Below are 27651 nucleotides of genomic sequence, written 5' to 3' on the forward strand. Positions count from 1 at the left end.
ATGTTAATTTACCATGCAAAAGCTATAAATGTGTGTTTTGTAGCACAGCGCTTTGTGTTGTATTGATGTACAGATAAAAGCTTTAACTGTAGCTGTATGACAGTCTCAGTCTCAGCACAGATGAATAACCTTCATTTCACTACATTTCTGCCTCATTTCCCTCTATTAAAGGGAAATTCCACCAATCTTTCAATTTTTCTGCATAATTCAGTTTGTCAGATGTAATCAGAGTCATGCAGCGTGGTTTGGTGTGAAATGGTTCAGATGTCTTTACAGTGGTGGTGATAGGAACCAGGGGTCACCATGACTACAACACAGACATAGACATTTTATTTACTATCAAAACCACCAGTGAACCTACACGAGTCTTCTGAGTTTATATGGAATGTTGATGATGGAAAATAGTGGAAAATCTGAAATAATACACTTTCTTTGGGGACTATTTTTCCTCACAGCGCCCTGCATGTATCCCTCCACCATGAATGGAGTTTAAGTTCTCAAAACTATCATAAGACAGTGTCTCAGTCATCAGGCAGTGAATTCATAACCATTTCACGTAGGAACTTTCTGTGAGGAGCTTTTAGAGGCGGACGTCTGGTTCCTATCACCAGCACTGTGAACAATTCAGACTCAGTAAGTTTCTCTACAAAAGAGCGTTTCACACCAAACCCCTCCAGAACCATGAATGCTCAAAGAACCATTTGCATGATTAAAGGGTTCTTTGGCTTGAGGAAAAACATGCACGAATGTGCTATAGACGGTTCTATGCAGAACGTTTTTGGGAAAAAAAAAAAAAAAAATTCTTCTGTTGTTAAAAGCTTGACAGCTTGTTAAAAGCTTGATCATGCAAAGGGTTCTTTGAGTGGTTGCATGGTTCTATATAGAACCATTTTTAAGAGAGTACTATACAAAACTAAATACATTCTCTGTTGGTCTGAGCAACTGTTTGAACATGCAAGGAAGCATTTAAGCATTTCTATGTCTCTCTCTAAATAGAACCATTCCCTTTACTAAAGAACCCTAGAAGAACCATCTTTTTTAAGCGTACAAGACATGCATGCTTTATTGCTGTATGCAGCTTATGCACAGTAAAATTTGCATATCTTTTCTCTCGCGCACAAAGCTGCAAACTGCATCCACATGGTGTCCTGTGCTCTATGTGATCTAGCTGTACAATCAGCATCCCATCCCTCTACTGCAATGCATCAGTTCTCCCTCCCCCATCCTCTCTCACTCTCCCTCTCCCTCCCTTTCTCTCTCTCTCTCTCTCCCTCCCTCTCTCTCTCTGAGCAGCTGTATCCCTCCCCCTTTCCTCCACGCCATTTCGCAGACGCATCACTTTTTCCTGCTCGTGCTGTGGCCTCAGTCGGTGAAAGAAGATGCTGCTGCCTTTAGCTTTTCTGCTGCATGACTGACAAGCTGAAGGAGGTCTAGCCAAAAGCTACGGGGACGCGGGCTGTGTGTGCAGCAACGAGGGAGTCTTTTTCGCACCTCTGAGAAACGAGGAGATCCCAGACGAGTGGGGGGGAGAAAGAGGAGAAGAGGAGGAAGAGAAAGAGGAGGAGGAGGAGGTGGAGGAGGTGTGCTCTGATGCTATTTAGATCCCACAGACACATGCTAACAGTGGCGGTATGTGCAAACCCTGACAGAGCCCTGCGCTGGCAACCCCGGATCACGCGCTCGTCATAACACTTATTTTATATTTATATATCTTTTGCACGCTGCATGAGGAAAATGCACCAGGATTGGGAGCCTTTTGGAGTTATTTTGTGCTGAACGACGTTGGAATGTAGCTCTGTGTTTAATATATATATTTATGTGTGGGCTCAGTGCACTGCTATTGACACAAGCTCTCGTTGAAGCTGATGCTCTGAGAAGAGAGGCATATTTTGAGATTTTGAGGTTTTTTTTTTGGTTTCTGAATCATTCAGCCATATGACTGTGCCGTGTGGCTGTTTGGCGCATTGCACATGCCGAATGCCAACAAAACAGGAGCATATGGCATGAGGAATAAGCACATCCGGAGACTGCAGAGGTGGAAGGAGCCTGTATAGACCCATTGCAGGCACTGGATGCTGAATATTGTTCGATATCGAGGTGCGTTCGAAGCACAACAGGCAGATACCGGCCACAGTTCAGGTGTGAAATGATTGCCGCCCATCGCATACATGCCAGGTCACTGCATTGAGGACATCTAAACAACGTAGGGTCTTTGAAAGCATATGTAGTTCACGTTGGCACGCTGTACAAGCGCCACAGCAATAAGGTAGGGACGGAGGTGAGCAGTAAAGCATCCGTTCACTCCGTGCGAATGTAGGTGCCGAACCAAAGACGCACGATCTTCAATGAAACTCATGCTTCCGTTCTCCATTTTCTGAAATCACTGTGCGACTTCACTGCAACGTCTCTTTCTCAGGACACTCAGTTTCCGTTCGGATCGCTCGTCTTCCATGATATGCACTGACTCATTGTAATTCTAGGTTTCTCTTCTCTCAGCATCATAAACCTCAGAACCTTCAAGTCTTCCACGAGGATCAGGGAAAGTCGGCTGTGATCTCCATTCTTTCTTATACATCAAAGGATAATCTTGTAGCTATAAGCGAGGTGTTCAGGACAGCTGTTCGGCAAATGCTGGGTTGCGTCGGCACAGATGCGCGTGTGTGAGGCCGGATTACAGCGCTGAGCAAAAGGCTCCGCAGACATTTGCTGGCCGAAACCTGATTCAGCCGGAGCTGGATAACCTAATACTCTGAGGACACGTGGCCTTGGAAAGGAAAGAGAAGGAGAGGAGCTTTCAGGCTGAGTGCGACCTCTCGCCCTGCCCTCGTCACTCTCTGTGTCCATCAACACCAGCCCCACCCAACCTGCTCTCGCCTGTAGGAGGGAGGGAAGTCAACAGAGTCTTCAGACTGTCCAGAGAAGGATTCTAGAGAGGTCTTCAGAGTGGCCTGAGAGACGCCTCTGGAGAAGTGTTCATCTGAGTCCTGGGGAAGCTTATAGAGCAGTCTTCAGGGTGCACAGTAGAAGAATCTGAAGAAGTCTCCACCAATGTCCTGGGAAAGCTTGTAGAGAAGTCTTCAGAGTGTCCTGAGAGACGTCTCTAGAAAAGTCTTCATCAGTGTCCTGAAAACAACTCCAGAAAAGTCTTCATCAGTACTCCCAGGACAATCTACAATCTTCACCATCTTCATCAGGACAGTGTCATCATTATTTTGGGGAAACCTCTAGAAAAGTCATCATCAATATTCTTGAAAAGCCTCTAGAAAAGTTATCATCAGTATCCTTGGAAAGGAAGAGAACATGACCAGGGAAAACCTTTAGGAAAGCCTTCAACTGCGTCGTGGGAAAGCGTCTAGAGACATCTTTAACACTGTCTTGGTACAGCCTCTAGAGTCTTTATAATCCTGGAGACGCCTTTTGATACATCTTCGTCAGTGGCCTGGTGAAACCTCTAGAGAATTCCTGAAGAGTGTCCTGGGACCTAAAGTAGTTTTCATCAGTTTCCTGGAAAAGCCTCTGGGAAAGTCTTCTGAGTGTCTTGAAAGCCTCTAGAGAAGCCACTGGAGTGTGTTGGAAAAGCTTCTGCATAAGTTTTCATCAGTGTCCTGGGAAGTCTCTAAAGAAGTCATCATCAGTGTCCTGGAAAACCCTCTGGAAACATCTTCAGAGTGTCTTGCAGGCCTATAGAAAAGCCTTGATCAGTGTCTACTGTTGCTTCTGGCCTACTCTTTTGCCCTCAGCTTTTAGGCTCCTGCCTCTGCATAGCCAGAGACACGAAGCCTTCAGAGATAAACTGCTGCCCACAGAGACGTGCTGATCTCCAGCAGTGGTGTGAGGGGGTGTGTGAGTGAGTGTGTGTGTGTTGGAGGGTGAGTGAGACAGAACGCAGCTCCGTCCTTGGTAAAGATGTCTGCAGTACGGCTGCTGTGGGCCTCGCTGGTGCTGGCTGCGCTGAACGGTGAGTGCGTTTTGGATTTTGTCACATTCACAAAAGAACATCTGTGTGACTTTGTATGTTCTTCTGTCTGTCTGTCTGTCTGTCTGTCTAACTATCTGTCCATCTGTCTGTGTCATTCAGGTCAAGTCACCATGCACAGGTGCTTCATTCCAGTCTGGCTTTTTTGAGCTTGTGGTTAACTCTGTTTTTTTTCAGGAAGGACTGTTTAGGAGTTGTTGTTAAGCACATAAATGGAAATTCCACCGATGTTTCAGCATAATTCAGTGTTTAAGACGTAAACAGAGTGAGTCAGAGTGGTTTGGTGGGAAATGGTTCAGAATTCTTTACAGTGGTGGTGATAGGAACCAGGGGTCACCATGACTACAACACAGATATAGACATTTTATTTACCACCAAATACACTGCAAAAGTGACATCTAGTCAAGTGAAATCATCTCAAGTCTAGTTGATACGTCTAATATAGTTATTTTGAGTCATTGGTAGGAGATTATTTGACTTAATTTTCAAGTAAAATTATCAAGTAAAATTCTCTCACTACATTGGCAGATAATTTAGCTTATTTCAAGCATGTGTATCTAAGTAAAAATATCCACCATTATATTGAAGGAATTTTACTTTGCAAAAAGCATTTCAAACAAGTAAAATGTCCATAAAATAGTTAGTCTTACAATAAGCTTAAAACGGTCTCAGTGTGAGAAACATGAGATGTATTGACTAGATTTGAGACAATTTCACTTGACAAGATGTCCGTTTTTGCAATTTGAGGGGAGCATGTATCTCTCCACCTCTTAAAAAATAGAGTTTAGGTCAAAATGTTATCTCAGAACAACGTCTCAGACATCAGACAGTGAATTCATAACCGTGTCATGTAATAACTTTCTGTGAGGGAGCTTTTAGAGGTGGACGTCTGGTTCCTTTCACTACCACTGTGAATGGAGCATTTGACACCAAGTCGCTCTGAATGGACTTTGCTCAGGTCATAATGACTGGACTGCACAGAAATAAAAAAAAATCACTGATTCACATGCAGGAGTTCAAGTCTATCCTCCAGGTTTTGTATTGATTGATGCCACGTTCTGCACACGTTGTCCTTCTGTATCCTCTGCAGTAAAAGCCCAAAAGCAGCTGTTGTTGTTTTCAGGGTGTGCGATATGATGAAAGCATGAGCTGGTGGTAAAATGGAGGGGAGGCAGTTGCATGAGAAATGTTCTGAAAGCAGAGCTTTCCATTCTTCGCTCAGCCTGTTTGGTCCATTTGGGCTGACAGGAATGTTTAGGAGGTGCTGTTGGTGGTGATGCAGGTTTTCCAGTCTTCGCTGGAATGCTGTTCAGAAATGCTATGCATTGTTCAGTGCTAGAGTAAGCAGCACAGTGATGGAGTGGATGTGTCTCATGGGAGCAGGTGTTGTCAGCTTTGCCTCAGTGAGAAATGCCCCGCATTACTGAGTGGTGCAGAATGCATTTGGCTGCATAATGGAGGCACAGGTTCAGTGAAAAATCTCATTTACAGTTTTTGCTCTTTGCCTCGAGTGCAGTGGAGCAGCCAAGACATGTTTGATGCTCAAAGTTTCCCTTAGTTTTAAACCAGTGCTGTGAGGAGCTGAGAAGCAGGGCTGAACGATTTGGTGATGCTATTTAATTGTGACTATTCTGACTGATATCTTTCTGATAATCTCACTGATATCTTTCTGATAATCTCTCTGATATCTTTCTGATAATCTGACTGATATCTTTCTGATAATCTCTCTGATATCTTTCTAATATTCTGACTGATATCTTTCTGATAATCTCACTGATATCTTTCTAATATTCTGACTGATATCTTTCTGATAATCTCACTGATATCTTTCTAATATTTTGACTGATATCTTTCTGATAATCTCACTGATATCTTTCTGATAATCTGACTGATATCTTTCTAATATTTTGACTGATATCTTTCTGATATTCTGACTGATATCTGTCTGATAATCTGACTGATATCTTTCTGATAATCTCACTGATATCTTTCTGATATTCTGACTAATATCTTTCTGATATTCTGACTGATATCTTTCTGATATTCTGACTGACATCTTTCTGATATTCTGACTAATATCTTTCTGATAATCTGACTGATATCTTTCTGATAATCTGACTGATATCTTTCTGATAATCTCACTGATATCTTTCTAATATTCTGACTGATATCTTTCTGATATTCTGACTGATATCTTTCTGATATTCTGACCGACATCTTTCTGATAATCTCACTGATATCTTTCTGATAATCTCACTGATATCTTTCTAATATTCTGACTGATATCTTTCTGATATTCTCACTGACATCTTTCTGATAATCTCACTGATATCTTTCTGATATTCTGACTGATATCTTTCTGATATTCTGACTGATATCTTTCTGATAATCTCACTGATATCTTTCTGATATTCTGACCGACATCTTTCTGATAATCTCACTGATATCTTTCTGATAATCTCACTGATATCTTTCTGATAATCTCACTGATATCTTTCTGATATTCTGACTTATATCTTTCTGATAATCTGACTGATATCTTTCTGATATTCTGACTTATATCTTTCTGATATTCTGCCTGATATCTTTCTGATAATCTGACTGATATCTTTCTGATATTCTGACTGATATATTTCTGATAATCTGACTGATATCTTTCTGATATTCTGACTGATATATTTCTGATAATCTGACTGACATATTTCTGATATTCTGACTGATATATTACTGATATTCTGATGGCTCTGATTTAAAGCACTTATTTATCTTGCATTTTATTATTTTTTTCTGTGTGGTGTAAGCGCCATGAGTGTGGCAATTCACCTCACGTCCGACCCCGTCTCCTCGTCGCCCCCCCCAGCTTGTCGAATGTGAGGTGTAGTGAAGCAGCCACGCTGCGGAACAGGGGTCGGGGCCCAGGCGGCGGAGCCTCGTCCTTCTCCTCCCGTTGTCACTTGCGTGACTCGCATCCCTTCACGGAGCTCAGGCTTTGCGCTCCACCCCCTCCACACTCGTGGCTCTCTCTCTGCTGTTTTTGCCAAAGTTCGTCGCCGCTGGGTGTTCGGGCCCCGTCATCGTTGGGGCCCAGGGGCACGCACATGGCACACTGTGGTTTTATGTACTCATTTGGTTCACTCTTCATCTGAACTGAGAATTCAAGTGGATACATTTTTTAAAATCAATTTCTTTTATCCCAAAACTAAAGAATCTTAATTTATCCGTTAGAATCTCCTATTATCATATATGCAAAAAGGAACTTAATTCCACACATATTTTATGGTCACTGGTTGTATGAATGTGGTGTAACACCATTCACAGTGACTCCAGTGACATTCTGGTTAAAACTGAGGATTCTGTAAACTGGCTGACTCATTGGCTGATTAGGTGACCTTGTGCAGTTACTTAAAATCAGTAATAAAATTGATATTTGGCATTATTTTGACACAATGTTTTAATAATAAAGTGATAAAAATATTTTTTTTCTCTTTTGTGTGACAGGGCTGTGGATGTTTTATGCTTGATGCACAGTGAAAAGATTACAGAAAACAACATCATCTGTGTAAAATGAAGAAAAATTAAGCAGCTTTTGAGCTTCAGTCCTTTTAAAAGGCTTTAAAAATGTCACATACTTTTCATCATAATGTGGTAGTAGATTATTTTTATGGCTAAACACGTTTGTGTGACTGGGCGCAAAGCAAAACTCAGTAATAGAGACATAATCAAGGCTAATAGACTTGAAAATGTGGTTTCTGACACTGTATGACTCACTCTTGTCTACAGACATGGACTAGAGTACTACTACTGTACTGGCTACTGTTTTTAGCGATGCTAACATATTCAAGTCCATGTTTACAGATAACAGTGAGTCATACAGTGTCTGTAAACCACATAATCAAGACTTATAGTCATAACTGAGCTCCTGTATACACTTTAAAGTGAATGTGATTTTGACGATGCAAACTCGTGGGGTCATTAGCTTCCTTTACTTGTTAGCGACATTAGCTGCAGTGCTAAAACTAAAGAAGCAAACTTCAGACGCCAAACATGTCTTGCTTGATCGACTACATTTGTGCTAAATTTGCCACTGTAGGAAGCTTAGAGAACCTGCGGAGACGTGAAATGACTGAGAAGAGATGCAGCAACATTGCTAGTTCAGATGAACAGATGGAGGTTTCTTGTTTGTTTTCTAGTCAGATGAACTGATCCACCAGTGTTTTCCACACTGAAAGAGCCCATATTGGCCCTCAGCCTAAAGTTACACCCTAATGTTCTGCTACAAAAATACCAATATCTATCGTTTCTATCGCTCTGGCTCCCGAACGTCCTGCAATTTCACTCTATTCGGTGGCGTCTCTCAAAGCAGAGCCCACGTAACATCTCCCATTCACAGAGGAGATAGAGACGGGGTGAAGGATGCTGCTGAGGAGAAAAAGAGAGACGAGGGAGCTTTTCAGAGATGCAGCACTGTTACTTAACAGCACGTTTTGGTGAGTGGGATTTATTATTTTCGAGAGACTTGGCAGCAGGCCACATCTTGAGCCATTTCATTAGAGGAGATAAGATAGAGAGAGCTTGGACAGATAGATACAGATGTGCAGGCACAGAGAATGGAATTAGGCTGGGAATGGAATTAGGACGAGAGAACGAGTGAGGTTTTGCCATCGCATTATGGCACCAATATTAAATTATTAAAGCAAACGAAGTGGCCAAATCTTCTTCCACTAAGCAGAATTGATTTTTGATTTTATTTGGCAGATCGGTGTTAATTGATGATATAAGGATGAAATACAAGTGAGGTAAATTTACAAGCGTCATAGGATTTGAGATATGTGTCTGCACCAGGTGGGACCTGACTGCTTATGTCAGATTCAGTTGGGTTCGGATGCCATTTCTCAAATAGGTGCCCGGTGTGTGTCAGGTTCAAACCATAGCAATGGCATAACAACATCTTAACAACCACCTGGGATACCTTAACAGTCACTCTTCCAAATTTTTATTGCAGCAGAATTTGATAAAAATCATTATAATGTTAGATTTATTGTTATTATTATTATTGTTATTATTATTGTATGCTTTGCATGTGGCATTACAGGTTCTATTTTATCTGTTCCAGCTTATTAATCTCAAAAACCTGAATATCATGATGAGTATTGTGTATCATGAAATGTTTTATATATATATATATATATATATATATATATATATACATATATATATATGGGCACCAAATACTGATATTTTATCATAGAAATTTAAAAGTAAAGTTTTAAGAGTGATGGTCAGTCTGTTGGGTTGGCAGTCGAATTTTGCTTCAATACAAATGACTGAACTGAGATGAACTGACTGAAAACTTTCTCTCATTAGATAAAACAGGTTGACAAAGTTTTTCTAAGGGTACATAATTTGCAGTTGAAAAAAGGTAATAAATTAGAATATATAATAATACATGTTATCTACAGTACTCAGCATATCATATAATATTTAAAATCATCAATAATATCATCACAATAATATCAAATATTCATAATATAATATAATATAACATATTATAATATAATATAATATAATATAATATAATATAATATAATATAATATAATATAATATAATATAATATGTATAAGCCACCTGGGATACCAGGTGGTTTATCTATATTACCTTAGCAACCACCTTAAGTACTGTAGCAACAGCTTAGCAATCACCTGGGACAACATAGCAACAGTCTAGTACCACATTAGCAATCACCTAGGATACCATAGCAACAGCCATGCAATACCTTAGCAACCACCTGGGAAAACATAGCAACAGCCATGCAATGCCTTAGCAACCACCTGGGATAACATAGCAAAAGCCATGCAATATTTTAGCAACCACCTGGAATAGGAATCATCTATCAACAGCTTAGGAACCACCTATAACTCAATATAACTCAAGATACTCAGGATAACTGAAAAAATCAGTCTTCAGTGAGTTTGGCTGTGATGGAACTGAAGGAACCGGCCATAAAAATTCATGATCGCTGACTCCAGCCCCACAGCCAGTCTGCAGAGAGGCAGAGTGAGACAGAGGCAGTGAGAGCAGTCAGAAAAGCACTCAGCCTCTCTCTCTCTGTTGTTCACCCTTGCAATGAAATGCTCCCCATCCAGCAGCATCAGATCAGAGCGGATATCCAGCAGCTGTGAAGACAGACTGTTAGCCGGAAGCTCTCGCAGAGAAACAGAGACGCAATGATGGTCAATATTTATTGGGTTCAGAGCGTGTGAAGGAATATCCATCTGTCTGCAGTGTTGGGTATCACTCAGAGTGCTGGAGCTGTTTAAGTGCAGATCTGGCTCACCGTCAAGAGGGTGATGTAAACTTCCCGAAACTATAGAAGCAGAAAGATGCCACTGGGAGAAACTGACTTTAGCTTAATGACTTTTTAGCGTTTGACAGTTTCTTGTTTCAAATTAAACGTATCAGGAAACCAGCTGGAGTGATTGGTGTATGAAGATAAAGAGACAAGCTCCTCATAAAGCAGTTAGAACTGACCAGAACAAAAGGGCTGTTTTGGGAGATATAGGGTGATGCCTGTGTTTATTCCTACCATGTGCTAGTTAAATTATTCTGAATGAATCGTGTAGATGCTCTACATCTGCACTGATTAAAAGTGCAAACTGCCATGATGGGCTAAATGCAGCGCTGTCTGCTCTGAAGTATACTGTGAGTATGCTGTGACTTGGGCAATATGACTATGTTATGTTTTTGATATACTGCCCAGCTCTTTAGGACTAATTCGACTAGATCAGGAGTCAGCAATCAAAATGTTTGTCCTTTCAACAAAAATTAAACCACTTTGAGAGCCACAACATTTTATGTCAATTTTGCCATCTTGTTGTGTGTCTCAGTATATGCTGATATACTAGTATAGGCTAAAAACATAATATAAACGAAAACACAGACTTACTTTGCTCTGCTGTAAGCTTTAGCTCAGCTATAGACACTTTGCTCGCATCTCCAGCAATAAACTTTTCTTCAGAAGTAGAACAGTTTCTTATAAAATGTCTCTCATCGTTTGACTTTTTATAAGGCCAAAGTCGCTTCTCATTCGCCAGCTTCTTGTTCTAGTTTTCCAGTTCCGCGGAAACGGGAAATAAGAAACTGACTTCAGCTTCAGAGTTTTTAGTGTTTGATAGTTTTTCGCTGCAGATTAAATGCATCAGGAAACCAACTGGAGTGATTGGCGTATGAAGATAAAGAGATGAGCTCCTCATAAAGCAGCTTTCTCTGTTGTTTTAGTACCAACATTCAGTAATTCAGTTTTTTTCGTTATTAAGCTGCAAGACATTTTGTGATGTTCACTGAGAAATATCTGACACTTTCTACAGAGACTTAATTATCATGAGGAATCGAAATGTATAATTGCATGTCATCAGCATAGCTATGAATGCTTATATTACTCACCTAGAGGTATACAAAGTAAAAGCAGGGGCCCTTAAACTGAACCTTGTGGGACTCGACAAGAACTGTTAAATCTCTTTTATGAATGAATATTATAAGTGGACCTCAAGGAAAGGAATTAAATACAAATAATGTAGGATACGGGCCCTTAAACAAAAGTATCCTAATCGAATTGAACCTGGCTTCAGAATCAAAAGAATCAAATCTAAAAAAATATGCATATTGTAACACCAGTGCTGTCACTCTCACAACTGTACGCAATGGCTGCACACCTGACTCACCCAGCTTGGTGAGGATGAGTGAGAAATGAGTGAGGCTGCTCAGAGCTGGATTTCAGTGTTTACAGCATTTTTCTTTCTTGTGTCAAAATTTCACACACAGTGGTACACTCTCAGAAAAAAGGTACTAAACTGTCACCTTGTCAGTTCCCTTCTTCTCACTGGGGTTGGCCCCTCAGGGGTCTATCTCAGTACCTTTAGTCAGGGAACATAACTGTATCATAATCCACTGAAATGATATTTTCTAAGCTGTACTGACTCCACACCCCGTCTCATCTCCAGGCTTTTATTTTACTGTTCTGTTTTACAATATTCGGTTATGAAAAGGAACAAATATGAACTTTTCATCTGGAAAACGTGTTTAAGGTTCACAATCAGACTTTAAAGCCACTGTTGTACCTTTGAGGGAACATTTACACTGTTTGTACCTTGATGAATGAAAAATGTACCTGCACTGAACCTTTATTTCTAACAGTGATAGTAACAGGTATTTTAAGTTGGCATAGTTTCTTTTTAGAAACTAGAGTTTTGTAGTTGTTATGTGTCGTATGTCTGTGTATCATGCAGACTGTGCTTAGGGCTGAGCCATCAGTAAAGCTCTATTGAGCAGTTCAGTCAGTTTGAGTCCCTGAGGGTGTTTGTGGTAAAAGCACTCAGAAACTAAAGAGGGAGGTTTGACCAGAATTCTTTTGGGCATCACTTCCGCGTCCGTCTCTAATCTTCTGAGAGCTGAGCAGAGCATAACGAGCTGCAGTCGCATGCAATGGTTTGGGCAGCTCAGTCAAATTCCGTGTTTTGTTCATGTTGAAGTGAAAATAAATTACACATCTTCTACACAACTTAACATGTTGCCAAAAATAGGTGCAAAAGTTGTGGCACAGTTTATATTTTATATTTTCTTCTTCCCAATATATTAAATTCAGCAATTGAACAGGACTTGTGTATGTGCAGAAGTGTGTTCTCTGTAGAGGTTGTGTTATTCACACTTAGGCCCAATCCCATTTCACCCCTCACTTAGCCCTACCCCTCCGTTTTACGTGATCACATCTAGGGGCAGGGTGTCCTGATTCTTGTTGAGCTAGAGAGGTGGGGTGAAGTGTTTGGGCTACATGACGCTCCAAACAGAGGTTCTTCAGAGACTGCAAACAGAGTGATATGAGGAAAACAGAAAAACAGGCAAGATGGCTGAACAAGAGACCCAAGAAACCAACATATGTAGAGTTTTCTCAGTTACAAAACTATAATAACCATCTTATTATCTTAGTTTAATGTCGTTTCAGTGTATTATGATCTTTTTCTTCATAACAAGCATAAAAATCGCTAGTAGTGGACCTGTGGATCTGAATTCACATGACCAAATCATAAGGCAAAGTATTCAGTAACTGCATGAAATAAATGTAGTTTTTAAATTTTATTTATTTTAAAAGCTCCCGTCAAATGAACAGAAAATGTGTTTCATGATCACACATATTGCTTTATGCTTACAATTTATTGCTGAAAGCCAAAAATCTCAGATGCTTTTTGTATTATTTTCTAAAAATAATTTTTGTAGAGCAGATCACTGAAGAGACGCCATCCGTTTATAGTTTATAGCCCAGATTTGTGGGAAAATGGGTCAACTTTTAGTAGAAAAAACTGAGTTCAGCTTCTTTTATTATAAGGGTTTAAAATTACATCACCATCTATTTGACTGGCAAGCAGACAGTTACAGCCTCATACAACACCCACTTTTTGAATGTAGCTTATGAAATATGGAAGGTATGAAGAATACGAAGTGCATTTTGGAGCCACCAGTTGCTAAAAGAAGTTTAAGATGCTATCGTGATGTTTTTACTGGACGTTAAATAAATGATGCAGCTCTGACTTTCGCACAGTTCTAAACACTGTTGAATGCAATAAATTCAGTGTGGCTGTTTATTCAGTGTAGAAATGTAAAATTATAGTGTATCAGTTTAAAAGGTGAACTGTGTTTTGATGACTCAGGAGCTGTTTAAGGTAAATAAACTCGTACTTATTTAATTACCGGTAAAGATCCCTCTGAGGGAAAGTAGACCTGAACGGTGAAGGACAGTGATGAGTGATGTTAGCAGTAATCCTGCTTCTACAGGACGTGTATGATCTGTGATGTAATCACGTGACATCGTTAATTTACTGACATTAACTGCCCTCAAGGCCAAACACTGAAATAAGTGTCTGTCTCTGCAGTTCTTCCTTCAGAGACCCTTTCTGCTGACCACACACCGTGTGTCAATCATCAGACAGGCTGGTCAGCAGAACCTGGACTTGATAGAACCTTCTGCTGACAGAAGGTGATTCACTCAAGCATCACTGTGTGACGAGGAGTGGTTAGATTCTGATTCACCACGATTCGATTAAATGTTTGGGTACAATTCAACACAAACTGTGCAGCAGCAGATGAGCTATCGTCTCTGACTTTACATCTACAAGGTGGATTGACAAGCTAGGATTGTCTAATAGAGTGAACAGTGAGTGGATACAGTGTCGTCCCAGTAGGCCATGCCTGGTAAACCCCCTCAAGAGGCGTGCATCCTGATCAGATGCCCGAACCAGCTCAACTGGCTCCTCTCTATGCAGAGGAGTAGCAGATCTACTCTTAGCTCCTCCCAGATGACCGAGCTCCTCACCTTATCAAGTGGAATGTAGCCTCCACACTGCAGAGAAAGCTCATTTCTGCCACTTGTATTTGTGAGCAAAAAGATCCGGCTACCCACTTTTGCCTAATGGAAATCCAAAAAAGATGAGTTGAGTCGAGGCGAGTCGAGTCGAGTCGGTACCATGCACTGGAATAGCACCTTATTTATGCTGATCATTTCAGTAAAGATATAAGTTTAAACTTTTTGCATATTTCCAAATGGGTGTGGTTAGCCTGCTAGCTACAGCTACTATAGCCTGATAGCAGGTCACGCTGCTCTAATGTCATGATTTGTTAATAAAATTATTAAATAAAGTCAGATAGTTGTGAAATGAGTGACGATCGTGTTGTAGGTAGTGGTGAATTAGTATGAAAGCCTATTAGTAAAACTAAATCATCAACAAATGCAGCTGGTTAGCCGGTAGCTAACAGGTTGCTTTGCACATTTAGTAGAAAACATAATGAATGATAAACTGCAATAACCTGTCTTACTAGATCAAATCTCTTATTGCTGGTAGGATTTTTTTATTCAAAGATACACATTTTTATACTTTTTACAGGGGAAGTGAGATAAAAAGCAGCTTTCGTCTTCCGTTTTAAAAGTTACTGAAAGGTGGGCTGGAGGCGGGACGCCGTTTCCAGTGAACTGTTATGCTTATGGTAACTTTCCCATTGTGGGAACTTTCAGGGAACGATTCTGACAATAAAACACTCTAGACAATGCCTGGTTGCCTGACTTCTGAACTAGAGAACTCTTTGAGACGCAACCGATATCAATTCCTCAGCAACTGCATAATCCAGATCTGGAAAGTTCTGGAGGAGAAAGTTTTGTTTAGCACAATAGCAGCAAACTTTGTTCATTTGTCCCAAACAGAGGCCGGACCTGGAGGGTCTAACGTAGGCATGAGACCGACTACAGAATGACGACGCGACTTCAGTGATTTCAGTGTTTAAACACTGATGCACATTTCTGATCAGTATATCACGTTAGTGTGCTTTAAAATTATGAAACCAGTGCAGTTACGATCACATTTCCCTTGTGCATGTGTCTGATGGGAGAGGAATGGTGATGGTGCATGTCCAGCACGCCTGAAGGATGTGTGCTGTGGAATTGTGGGTAGGGACAATCAGTGTTTGAGGATGAGGCTGAGCGAGAGGCAGGCTGATAGAGAGAGATGAAGGATGGAAAAAGAAGAAAGTGACAGAGAGAAACAGACAGTCGTCCTTGAACGGGGAAAAATGAAGAGGGCTCAGAGCGGAAACAGTGATGTCCTGCGCCTCGATTGAGTGACAAATCAGCACTCAGAAACTGATAAACTGCACAGGTCATACACAGTTTACCCCAGTCCACCGTTTAAAGCAATAATTTGGCAAATTTGTACATTTTAACAATTTAACCCAAAAACAGAAAATAGGCCCTTTTCACATTTCCACATCTTTCCGGCTGTAAGTTCTTGTTGCAGGTAACACTGTTTACACTAAAGCAACAACAATAATAACAACGACGAAGAGTAGAATGTTTACAGCTCACTCAAATGTTCATACATGAAGCAAAAACAGCCTCATCTCAGTTTCAGTGCTTTGCCAGCTGACGATGTGCAGTTAACAATGGAATAAACTTTGTCATATGGAGTAAAAGAACCTCTGTGTCTGTGTTTCAGCTCTGCGCAATAACGTTAACATGCAATTTGTGGCTTAAAGTTGCTGCTGCAGCCACTTTCAGAGGAATAGTTTTCATTTTCTCCCTCAAAAGCTGTCAGTATCTGAGAGAGCTAAGTGAGAGCTCAACAGAAAAGGAGATGTTTGTTCAGTGTTTGTGATAAATGTCTGCAGTGGCACTACGGCCCCTGACGACCTGGCACCCCCTGCTGATGTGTGTGTGTGTTTAGCTTCTTGCCAATTAGTTTATTGTTAGTGAGCTGTTTCAACATCTCCAGCTAACACAGCTAATCTAGTGTTTTGGTTGATTTTCACCTCCATCTCTGTGTAGATGGTCGCTGATGTTACTATCCTCTGATAGCTGTAAAGGAATTTCTCAAGTATTTATCCTTTATTTAATCTGGACTCCCTCATTGTTGTGTCTCCGTCAGTTCTGGACACGTCTTCACATTTCAATCTCAGCAACTCTGATGAAGATAAAGTGACTCACCTTTCTGTGGTGCTGAAGTGATACAAATGCCAGTATTTGGTTAGTAACTGTCCGTAAGACAATAGCGGAACTTGTTTTTCCAGTGTTTACACACTTCGGTTCTATAAAACCATGAACACTCAAAAAAACATTTGCATGTTTTAAAGGCTCCTTGCATGGTGAAAGTGCTCTTTTGATTGATGGAGAATGTGCTGTATAAGGTTCTATATGGAACCTTTTTGAAAATGACTCTATATAGCCCCCCCCAAAGTTTTTTTGTGAAGATATCAACAACAGAACAATAGAAGAACACTTTTTGGTGCATAGAACTATATACAACACATTCCCCATCAATCTGAAGAACCATTTCATGATGCAAAGGACCGTATAATCATGCAAATGGTTCTTTGAGTGTTCATGGTTCCATATAGAACCATTGTCTTTATTTACCTAAAGAACTTAAGGAACCATTTAGAGTGTAGAGCTGATAAGCCTGGACTAAATGATGTCACATAGTTAACGGTACAGTGATGTGTTTCCTTGACTTGTTAGTTTTGTTAGCATGGCAACGTGATTTCAACAGAAAGTCTCTCCGGCTTCAGCTCACAGTGACGCAGATACACACACACACACACACACACACACACACACACACACACACCGTGCTGACTGAGAGAAACGCGTATGTGTGTGGTGGGGGAGGGGAGGATGTGTCTGTTAAATCTGTACAAGGGCAGACAAGGACAAACGCAGGGTCATCCTCTCTCAGCAGCTCAGTGTTACAGCATCACAGCCACACAGCTGAGCTAAATCAACACCAGGGAAGTTAGATAATATTCATTTATTACTTCCTCTCATTACTGTTTTCGCTAAAAATACTATTATTACTAACATTGATAACACTACTACTACTACTACTAATAATAATATTAATAATAATAATAATAATAACAGTAGTTTATTACTTCTTCTAATTATTATTGTTTTTGCTAATAAGACTATTATTACCATTTCTAACATTGATACTACTACTACTAATAATAATAATAACAATGACAGTAATTTATTGCTTCCTCTCATTATTGTTGTTTTCGCTAAAAAGACTATTATTGATACTATTGCTACTACTACTAATAATAATAATGACAGTAATTTATTACTTCTTCTCATTATTGTTGTTTTTGCTAATAAGACTATTATTACCATTACTAACATTGATACTACTACTAATAATAATAATAACAATGACAGTAATTTATTGCTTCCTCTCATTATTGTTGTTTTCGCTAAAAAGACTATTATTGATACTATTGCTACTACTACTAATAATAATAATGACAGTAATTTATTACTTCTTCTCATTATTGTTGTTTTTGCTAATAAGACTATTATTACTGTTACTAACATTGATACTACTACTACTACAACAACAACAACTACTGCTACTATATATATATACTAATAATAATGACAGTAATTTATTACTTCTCATTATTGTTATTTTCACTAATAAGACTATTACTATATTATTACTATCACTAACATTGATACTATTACTACTAATAATAATAACAGTAATAACTAAATTTTGGTAAAACACTAATGGACAACATAACTGATCAAAACTGACCGATAAGGCTACATTTTCTGGTGGAGTAACAGTAAAATGTAACTGTGGGAAGTCAGTGATGCTGCGTAAATGAAGTACTGAATAAAGACCGGAAGTGTTTTAAGAAAGCCTTTTAAAGTGTCTGTAGCTCTCAGGTTTTCAGGAAGAGAAGGCAGCTTGGTTACCGTAGTAACCAAGAGCCGGATTCTTCAGCCAGGTCTCCAAATGACCAGCAGATTTGGTACTGAGGAGAACATTTGCTCCTCACAGTTTATCACTTCAAGCATTACAAGACTGAGAGAAGTGTGGCCACTTTGTTGGAAACACTATAATGAGCCTTAAAGGTGGGTTTGTGTCTCTGGAGGCTTCAGGGTGAAGATCACAGCGGAGCCATGAACAACACAGCTCTTTAAAGCGATAGTTCAGCAAAACATGGAATTTGACCAGGAGCCCAAAGTTGCCTATGCTTGTAATTGGAGGAACTATTTACCTATTAATGAAATAAAGACAAAAAAAAACAGTAAACAAGCCTTTTCAGAATAATGTAAGGATTTTTCTTTGGCCTAAAAGGAGTGCATACTTTATTTATTATTATTATTGTAGATGTACAATCTCACTAATTTTCATATTTGACTGTAAGAGTTCAATTAACCAAAGAAGAATGAAAACAATGTCTGATTTTAACATGCCATAGTTCTTACCCAGTGCACAGACAAGGTGCACTGATGCTAGGATAAAGAAACTCCACCAATTTTTCTAAATTTCTAGAGAAACTTACTGAGTCAGAATTGTTCACAGTGGTGGTGATAGGAACCAGACGTCCACCTCTAAAAGCTCCTCACAGAGAGTTACTACATGAAATGGTTATGAATTCACTGCCTGGTGACTGAGACACTGTTTTAGGATAGTTTTGAGAGGATTTTTGGCTTTAAAATTCACGTCTACATTACCACTAACATGTTGTGTTGCAGTAAAAGAATCTGCTTGTTAGTTATATTAGCCTTGTAGGTCCTAAAGACTAAAGAAGCAAACATGTCTTGGCTGATCAGCTTCATTTGGGGTGAAACTGTAAATTAAATCTTTGTTGCCAAACTTTCCCTTTAAACATTGTCTTGCAGTGAAGAGCCAGTGAGGACGGGATGAATGAGGCTCTTTTAACAGGAGAGCAGCTTCAGAAGAGCCTTGGTCTCTCGCGTTCTTTCCACTCGCAGACGGATGTTGTTGTGATGATAAACAGGCTCGTATGCTCAGCCTCACAGAAAGAGTGTTTGTTCCTATGGAAAGTCTGATCCCTAAGGCTGAGCATCATGGGAAATGTCATGGATGTTTACCATGTCCCGGGACACCGAATCAGCTCAAGTGCGTGACATAGAGATGAATTCAGCATGTGTCCTGTACGGGGCATCTCTCTCTCACAAGAACGCAAAGTCAGCCAGGTCAAGAACAAAGGCTCATTTTCCAGAAACAGATCACGACAAGATTTAGAATCAGTCATAACAGAAATCTGGACCTGGTTTTAATGTCTGCATAGGAAGGAATACACATTAACCATATTTATTGTGTTTACATGAACTTAAAAATGCGATCATAATCAGATTTCTGCAATTATCAGATTATTAAGTTAAGTGATTATTAACAGGGGCAGCACAGTACTTTTGGAGCGGCGCTTAAACCAAATACATCTGCAGAAATCTGATTACTGTCTGACTCATGTAGACCCTGAGTTTCCCCATTATCTGATTACCCAAGAGCATTAAAACACACTGAACCAGTTAGTGACACAATCTGATTTTATGCAGTTATCCGATCATTAAGTGTAAACACACCGAACCAGTTACTGACACAATCTGATTTTATGCAGTTATCAGATTATTAAGTATAAACACACTGAACCGGTTACTGACACAATCTGATTTTATGCAGTTATCAGATTATTAAGTATAAACACACTGAACCAGTTTCTGACACAATCTGATTTTATGCAGTTATCAGATTAAGTATAAACACACTGAACCGGTTACTGACACAATCTAATTTTACGCAGTTATCAGATTAAGTATAAACACACTGAACCAGTTACTGACACAATCTGATTTTATGCAGTTATCAGATCATTAAGTGTAAACACACTGAACCAGTTACTGATACAATCTGATTTCATGCAGTTATCAGATCATTAAGTGTAAACACACTGAACCAGTTTCTGACACAATCTGATTTTAAGCAGTTACCAGATTAAGTATAAACACACTGAACTGGTTACTGACACAATCTGATTTTATGCAGTTATCCAATAATTAAGTGTAAACACACTGAACCAGTTACTGACACAATCTGATTTTATGCAGTTATCCAATCATTAAGTGTAAACACACTGAACCAGTTGCTGACACAATATGATTTCATGCAGTTATCAGATCATTAAGTGTGAACACACTGAACCAGTTACTGACACAATCTGATTACCTGACATCTGGTTCCTCAATCTGAGTTTTATGTTACGTTTACATCACGTCTTCTCCTAAAGTCCTGACCAACAGGAGACTTTGCTTGGTTGTATCTACCTAGATACAGAGACAGAGAGAAAACAATCCTGACTGGACAATTTTCTGTTGGTCATTTTAAGAATTTAACCCTTTGATTTCCAACCAAACTTAACAATGAAATGCAAGCATTAATGTGATACTTGTTGTTTAAATATGTGATGATTTTATTAAATAAATCTAAACCAAAACTTATATGCATGTATTTTTGAGTTTTCAGAAAGTATTACACTTTCTCTGAAGATCTAAGACCTGGTTATAGGTTCAGTTAGAGGGCCAGCTTAGGTGGACAGGGGATCTTTTACTGCTAATAAAGTTCAACACAGGCTCCTTTCAGTGAAGCTTTTCCTGCAGAGATTGTGTGTAAGAGGCCAGCGGTGCTGCTCTGGCTGCCTAAATTGAAAAGTGAGGATTAAAAGTGCTCATTGTGCCTCCTAATCTGCCTTTTCTGGAATAAGTTGCATAACATAATCTGTGCAAAAGGAGCGTTATGTAACCATATGGTTTGATGCGGCTGACTTTCAAATGTAGGTGTCCTGGCCGGGGCTGAGGCCTACAGCGCACTGTGCTCTTTCATTTTCTACAGATGATCCACTTAAAGGAATACTGCAGCACTTTCAGCCCAGTCTCTGTCGGCTGTATCTTTACAGTATGGTCCATTATCTTGGACTATGATTCAACACACTTCCCTGAAGAAGAACAGACAAGCTGTTTACTCAGAACTTATAATAAAAGCCAGTAAGCTGAGTCTGAATTCTGAATTTTTTAAATATGTAAATATACACTGTAAATTTGAGTCTGCCTTTTATGAAGTTTTATCCCACTTATCCCAACACTGGGGGCAACACAGTATACGGCCATAATATATCTTGGTAAGCAAGAACATCTTATTTTGAGTAATATTTGATATTTGGCATTAAAATATTGTAAGAATATTATCACCATATTATCATATTCTACCTATACCTGTCATTTTTATGTGTTCCACTGCATTATTTCTTGGAATAGGAAAAAGCTGCCAACAGAATAAGAAAAATCTCATTATATAAAATGACTTAAACAAGTTAAAAATGTCTAAAAACGTCTGCATACTTTGTTAGCCACCTTTCACCCTGTTCTTCAGTGGTCAGGACCCCCATGGATCATCACAAAGCAGGTACTATTTTGATGGTGGGTCATTCACCGCACTGACATGGTGGTGGTGTGTTAGTGTTTGTTATGCTGGTATGAGTGGATCAGATATCATCAGATGAGTGGACACAGCAATGCTGCTGGAGTTTTTAAACACTGTGTCCACTCACTGTCCACTCTACTAGACACTTCTACCCTGTCAGTCCACCTTCTAGATGTAAAGTCAGAGACGACAGCTCATCTGCTGCTGCACAGTTTGTGTTGGTTGTTCTCTAGTCCTTCATCAGTGGTCACAGGACGCTGCCCAAAGGACGCTGTTCCACTGATCCACTCAGAACAGCGCAACACACACTACAACACCACCACCAGCAGATAGTACCTGCTCTGTGAGGGTCCATGGGGGTCGTGATCATTGAAGAACAGGGTAAAAGGGAGCTAACAGAGTATGCAGAGCAACAGATGGACTACAGTCTGTAACTCTAGAACTACAAAGTGCACTTATATAGTAAGTGGAGCTGATAAAATGGGCAGTGAGTGTAGAAACAAGGAGGTTTAATTTACAAACACATTTGAGTGAAGAGCTCATCCAACAATACATACTTAGCTTAAATACTTATGGATCAAATCCAGAAGCTGCTCATTGACATCTATTGTAAATGAGTTTCGAGTTACAGGGTTTTCTGATCTTTTCTAACTTCGGGGAAACGCATCAAAATCATTCTCTTTGCTAATCGACTGTGGGCTACAGAAGTGATAAATGGAGATGAGGTTGAAAAACAGTGGAGTATTCCTTTAATATCTGTCTCTGCAGAGCAGCATCTCTTGCTCCACTTACTTTATTTATTTCTTTTTTCTTTAGCCGTGTCTTCTCCTATAACCACCTTCAGTGTTATCTCTGTATTTTGACCTGTGTGTAACTGGATGTTTGAAGGAGCGGTGAAAAAAACCCTCTTTCTCTGTCAGGAGACATTCCGAATCTTTCCTCACAGATCAGCCAGCACCTCGGCGGCTCTGTCTGTGCTTCGCGAGTGTGCTTGAGAGAACAGTTTCTCCATTTCTCCATCTCTCTGGACGTGATCTGTGATTGTACTGTGACGATGCTAACATGCTGAAAGGCTAATGTTGCCAGTAATGAATATAAAGCAGTGGGGGCCGTATTAGCCACAGTGTTTACATGTCTTGATCAAAGGGGAACTCCACTGGTTTCTCAAAATCTCTGCATTATTAAGTGTTTAAGACGTAAGCAGAGTTGTTCAGAGTGGTTTGGTGTGAAACGCTCCATTTTAGAGAATCTTACAGAGTCAGAATTGTTCACAGTGGTGGTGATAGGAACCAGATGTCGGGAGCGTTTACTGGAATCTCGGGTTACCTGGAGGCCTCTAGCCAGGTGATCTTCTCTAAAGAAGGCCAGTTGAAAGAATGCAAAACAAAAGTGTCCCATATTGTCCAATAGTGTCCCATATTGTCCAATTTAAGCTCATATTGGTCAGTGTATAGAACCTTTTTTAAAATGGCCCTGTATAGAACCAAAAGGGTTTTTCTATTTTTTCGATGTCAAGCTGGTTACAACAGAAGAACCCTGGTGCTATATAGCACCCTTTTAAAAAGGGTTCTAGAACTATCCATAACACTTTCTTCATCACTATTTTCTTCATCATCAACATTTCACAGAAAAAAACTGAGAATTATGTTTGTACTATGTTTGAGACAATGTCTATGTTTGTGGTGTAGTCATGGTGACCCCTGGTTCCTATCACCACCACTGTAAAGACATCTGAACCATTTCACACCAAACCACTCTGAATCTCTCTGTTTACATCTCACACACTCATTTACGTGTAAATTTTGAAAAATCAGTGGAATTCCCCTTCAAAAGCTTGGAATTTTCTTCCATGCTCAGTTTGGTGGCTGTAACTGAAGTTTAACTCATTCTCTTTTCTTCTCTCCTTTTCTCTCCTCTTTTCTTCTCTTTCTTTCTCCTGCTTTTCTTCCTCCCCCCCTGCCTCCCGTATTGATGTGGCAAGTGTGCCCCCATTTCTTTTCATTTCTCCCTTTTTCTTCCTGCTGTCAGCCATCAAGAGCCGCTGCCCTGCTCCTCCCTGAAACTCCCCCAGAGTAGAGGCAATACAGAGATGCTAAAACTTTAAAACGATAGCTCAGTGAAAATCTCCCCCTAACCTAAATATCGCCATTTAGCCAAGACGTACTTCACATCTGAAGTTTGCCTTTTCAGTTTTAGCACTGGAGCTACAAGGCCTACGTAGCTAACAAACAACAGAAACCCATGTATGCTAATGAACTTGTTGCTAACTGCATACTTAAATCACATATTGGCCTCAAACCTACCAAGTTGCTGAGTTTCTAAAAGGGCCTAAAACTAGTGTTTAATTTGTTGTGTGATGCAGCACAGCATTATATCCTTTAGTCTCAGAATAGTTTTATATCTTTTCGCGCAAATACGTCATATAACCACTGGGAATCCCTGTGGTGAGAGCAATCCTGACTGCTAGCCTAGCTACTGAGCTTTAGGCTAACAAATACAAACAAGCTACTATAATTAGTGTAATTAGATAACAAGTTAAACAACAAAACAGAGATTCTATCTTTATTTATCACCTAAAAGAGACACCAGAGATTTTACCTTTTAAGTCAAAGAAAATAAGCCAAACTGAGGGAAGATGTCTAGATAGCCAAGTAGCTACTTTCTGACTGTAGCTTTTAGCTTTTAGCCTGTTGTGCGCCTCATCAGACGGGTCATTTCTGTGGTTTGAGTTATCCAATCTCTCCACTGTAATGATGATTTGAAGACAGTTAATGCCGTTTTATAGCTACAGGAAAGATATTAATTTAGTAGACATAGCATTCTTCATATTGAATTAGCCAGCTAACAAACAAAATCAACATTTCAAAACAGCCTGACAACAAAAATCCACCCCCAAACAGCTTTAGTTTTTCAAAAAGTTCTCCCACATCCAAGATACAGCATCAGAAAAGTATATTTACACGTAAAGATCTCGTTCTAGAGACTACTGTAGCAATGGTCAAATTCTAATTTACGGTTTGAGGCAAATCTGTGATGATTTTGCCATGCAGCAAAGCTAATAAGCTTCCATTGCAAATTAGCTACATTAGCCTTGTAGCAGCAGTGATAAAACTAAAGAAGCAAACTTGAGAAACGCAGCGTGTCTTAGCTGATCGATTACATTTGGGGTAAAAGGGAGAAAACTGTTTAAAATTTTGCTGAACTGTTGCTTTAACCCAATTCATGGTGCTAAAGATGCTACCACTAATGTACCAGCAGCAGTTGCTGTAATAGCGCTGCTGCTGAATATTCTCACTCGTTGATGTTCTGTGCAATATGTGCTCTGTCCCTCAACCTGCCATTAAGCGGCAATGAAACGTCCCTCCAGAGGTCAGAGGTCTAAAATAGCACACAGAACGATTGGTTGATGCAGAAAAAAAGAGAGGGAGACACTTGGAGGTGCAGGTGTGTTCCTCTCGGCCGGTGTATGCAACCTTGATGGCATATATAGACCCTGCATCTATATATGATGGTAGCTCCGTAACGTAGAGGGTGGGCTGCAGAAGGATGTGGACCAGCATCTCTCACTGCTAACGTTTTATTTCCCCTCAAAATCCCCTGGATGATGGTTTATCCTAGAAAGTTTTGCCTGGGTCCTGGCTGTAGCAGAGGCCTCACAGTCTGGAGTCTTTCAGTTTAAGTCGAATCTAGCTGACCTCTCCAGATGTGTTCTATTGTTGTAATAAAGGACAAGCTTTGCAGAACACTAGTAAAATCCCTTTCCACCTTATGAGAAATGAATAAGGGATTAACATGTGATCGGTAGGCTATGCTTAGAGCCATAGATATACATAACTAGATGCTGCGTTGCCTACTGTTCTCAAATGTTGGAGTGGTCAAGATCTACTTGTGAACAAATTCACTTGTATTGACAGAAGATGAGTCTCAGGCCACAACTTCCTAATTACTCAACCGATTTTCACCAAATTTGTTTTGTTATAACCCTCAGACACAGATTAATCTAGGCTGCACGGACTGCTATTGGTAGCTTTTATTTCTTTAATAACTGATATTGATTATTAGCTGTTCGGACCAGCAGGAAAATATTCAGCCTGATGTTAAAAGCCGAGTTTACCTTAATTTTACCAAGTTTAATCTTAATACACACAAAAATTAAATACATTCCCAAAACACAGCAAGAAGGACGAAGCTGAAGTTGGCTTCCTATTCACCAGCTTCTTCTTTGAGTTTTCCCATCCCACCTTCAGTGGTGCAGCAGTCACTTTCTGGCGTCTGAAGATGCACCATTTAAGGTGGAACGGGAAAATTCAAACATGATACAGGCTGATCATCCATGCAATGACCATCATTAGGTTGACCTCATTAGGTTGAATGAATAACTGACTCTAAATGTAGGTATTGTGATATAAACTGAGTCTGTTCTACAGTTTCTCATTAGGTTGAATGAATAACTGACTCTAAATGTAGGTATTGTGATATAAACTGAGTCTGTTCTACAGTTTCTCATTAGGTTGAATGAATAACTGACTCTAAATGTAGGTATTGTGATATAAACTGAGTCTGTTCTACAGTTTTTCATTAGGCTGAATGAATAACCGGCTCTAAATGTAGGTATTGTGATATAAACTGAGTCTGTTCTACAGTTTCTCATTAGGTTGAATGAATAACGGACTCTAAATGTAGGTATTGTGTTATAAACCGAGTCTGTTCTACAGTTTCTCATTAGGTTGAATGAATAACTGACTAAATGTAGGTGTTGTGATATAAACTGAGTCTGTTCTACAGTTTCTCGTTAGGCTGAATGAATAACGGACTCTAAATGTAGGTATTGTAATATATATTGAATGGGATTTTTTACAAGCGGTCTGTAAAGCTTTTCCAGCCTAGCAACAGTAGCTATGAAAGAACACATTTGAGGGCAGAGCCTGGAAATGTCAATAGAATCTCCTCCAAGCCTCAGTCCATAGGATTACCACTATTTACAGGTCTGTAAAGAAATATTTGAATGGTAAAATCCAGAATCAAAAGCTTTGGTGAGTAAACAGCTGAACATTATTGAGCCCAGACTGTAAGGAAGGAGGTAAGTGACCACTGCCTGCACAGCCCGGCCCCTGGCAAAGTTATCTGCCAATACGTAGGCAATTTGGACTAGTTTATGGCCATATTAGTTGATTTTATGAGTGGAAATAAACTACGCAACACTAATGCTCTGCCTTGGACACAAAGAAAGAAAAGCCAGCATGCACTTTTCCGAGCGGCAGAAGCAAGCACGACAAACTTTAAAAAAAAAAAAAAAGCTAACCTCCTGCTGGCTGTAATCAGAATAATGCCTGCAAGCTCCAAAATAACAGAGAAATAATGAATGGGCATCAGCAATATGTCAATATAGGCTTAGAGCTCTGTAGTTAGAGGTAATGCATGTGCTGAGTGACTGACTGTCTTGTCGTCCCTGCAGTCCTGCTCAGCGATGGAGCGTGTGTGGAGGTGGATTCGGACACCGAGGCGGTCGTCGGCAAGGGATTTAAACTGGGCTGCATCTCCTGTAAGATGAGAGGAGAAGTGGAGGCTTCAGCTACAGTGGACTGGTGGTTCATGGCTAAAGGAGAGAGCGATTTCACCCACGTGAGTCCAGTGTTTCAAAACTAAAGCTAACTCGTAGGAGTCTAGGGACACAGATTAAATCTAGGATTTCTAGAACTATCAGTGGTGATTGACGTAAACTGTATAAATTCAAATCATAATAAAATATCTCCTACATACATACACAAATGTGATATGTATTTAACCTGTAATGCTCCAGGGTATATTTTGGTTTGTCCATCTGACAAATTATTCAGTAACTGCATGAAATA

The 27651-nt window shown here is 39.8% G+C and overlaps 1 protein-coding gene across 1 annotated transcript in view; it reads left to right on the plus strand.

The window, feature by feature from the left end:
- The first annotated feature begins 1302 nt into the window (after positions 1-1302).
- scn1ba (sodium channel, voltage-gated, type I, beta a) overlaps positions 1303-27651 on the plus strand; it is a 43126-nt gene continuing 16777 nt past the window's right edge. The window contains exons 1-2 of the mRNA XM_017714435.2: positions 1303-3958; positions 27255-27421. Of these exons, the coding sequence (XP_017569924.1) occupies positions 3907-3958; positions 27255-27421 (219 nt within the window). The 5' untranslated portion in view covers positions 1303-3906. The remainder of the gene's footprint in view (positions 3959-27254; positions 27422-27651) is intronic.

Source organism: Pygocentrus nattereri, chromosome 24, assembly GCF_015220715.1.
Source record: "Pygocentrus nattereri isolate fPygNat1 chromosome 24, fPygNat1.pri, whole genome shotgun sequence".
Classification (NCBI taxonomy): domain Eukaryota; kingdom Metazoa; phylum Chordata; class Actinopteri; order Characiformes; family Serrasalmidae; genus Pygocentrus; species Pygocentrus nattereri.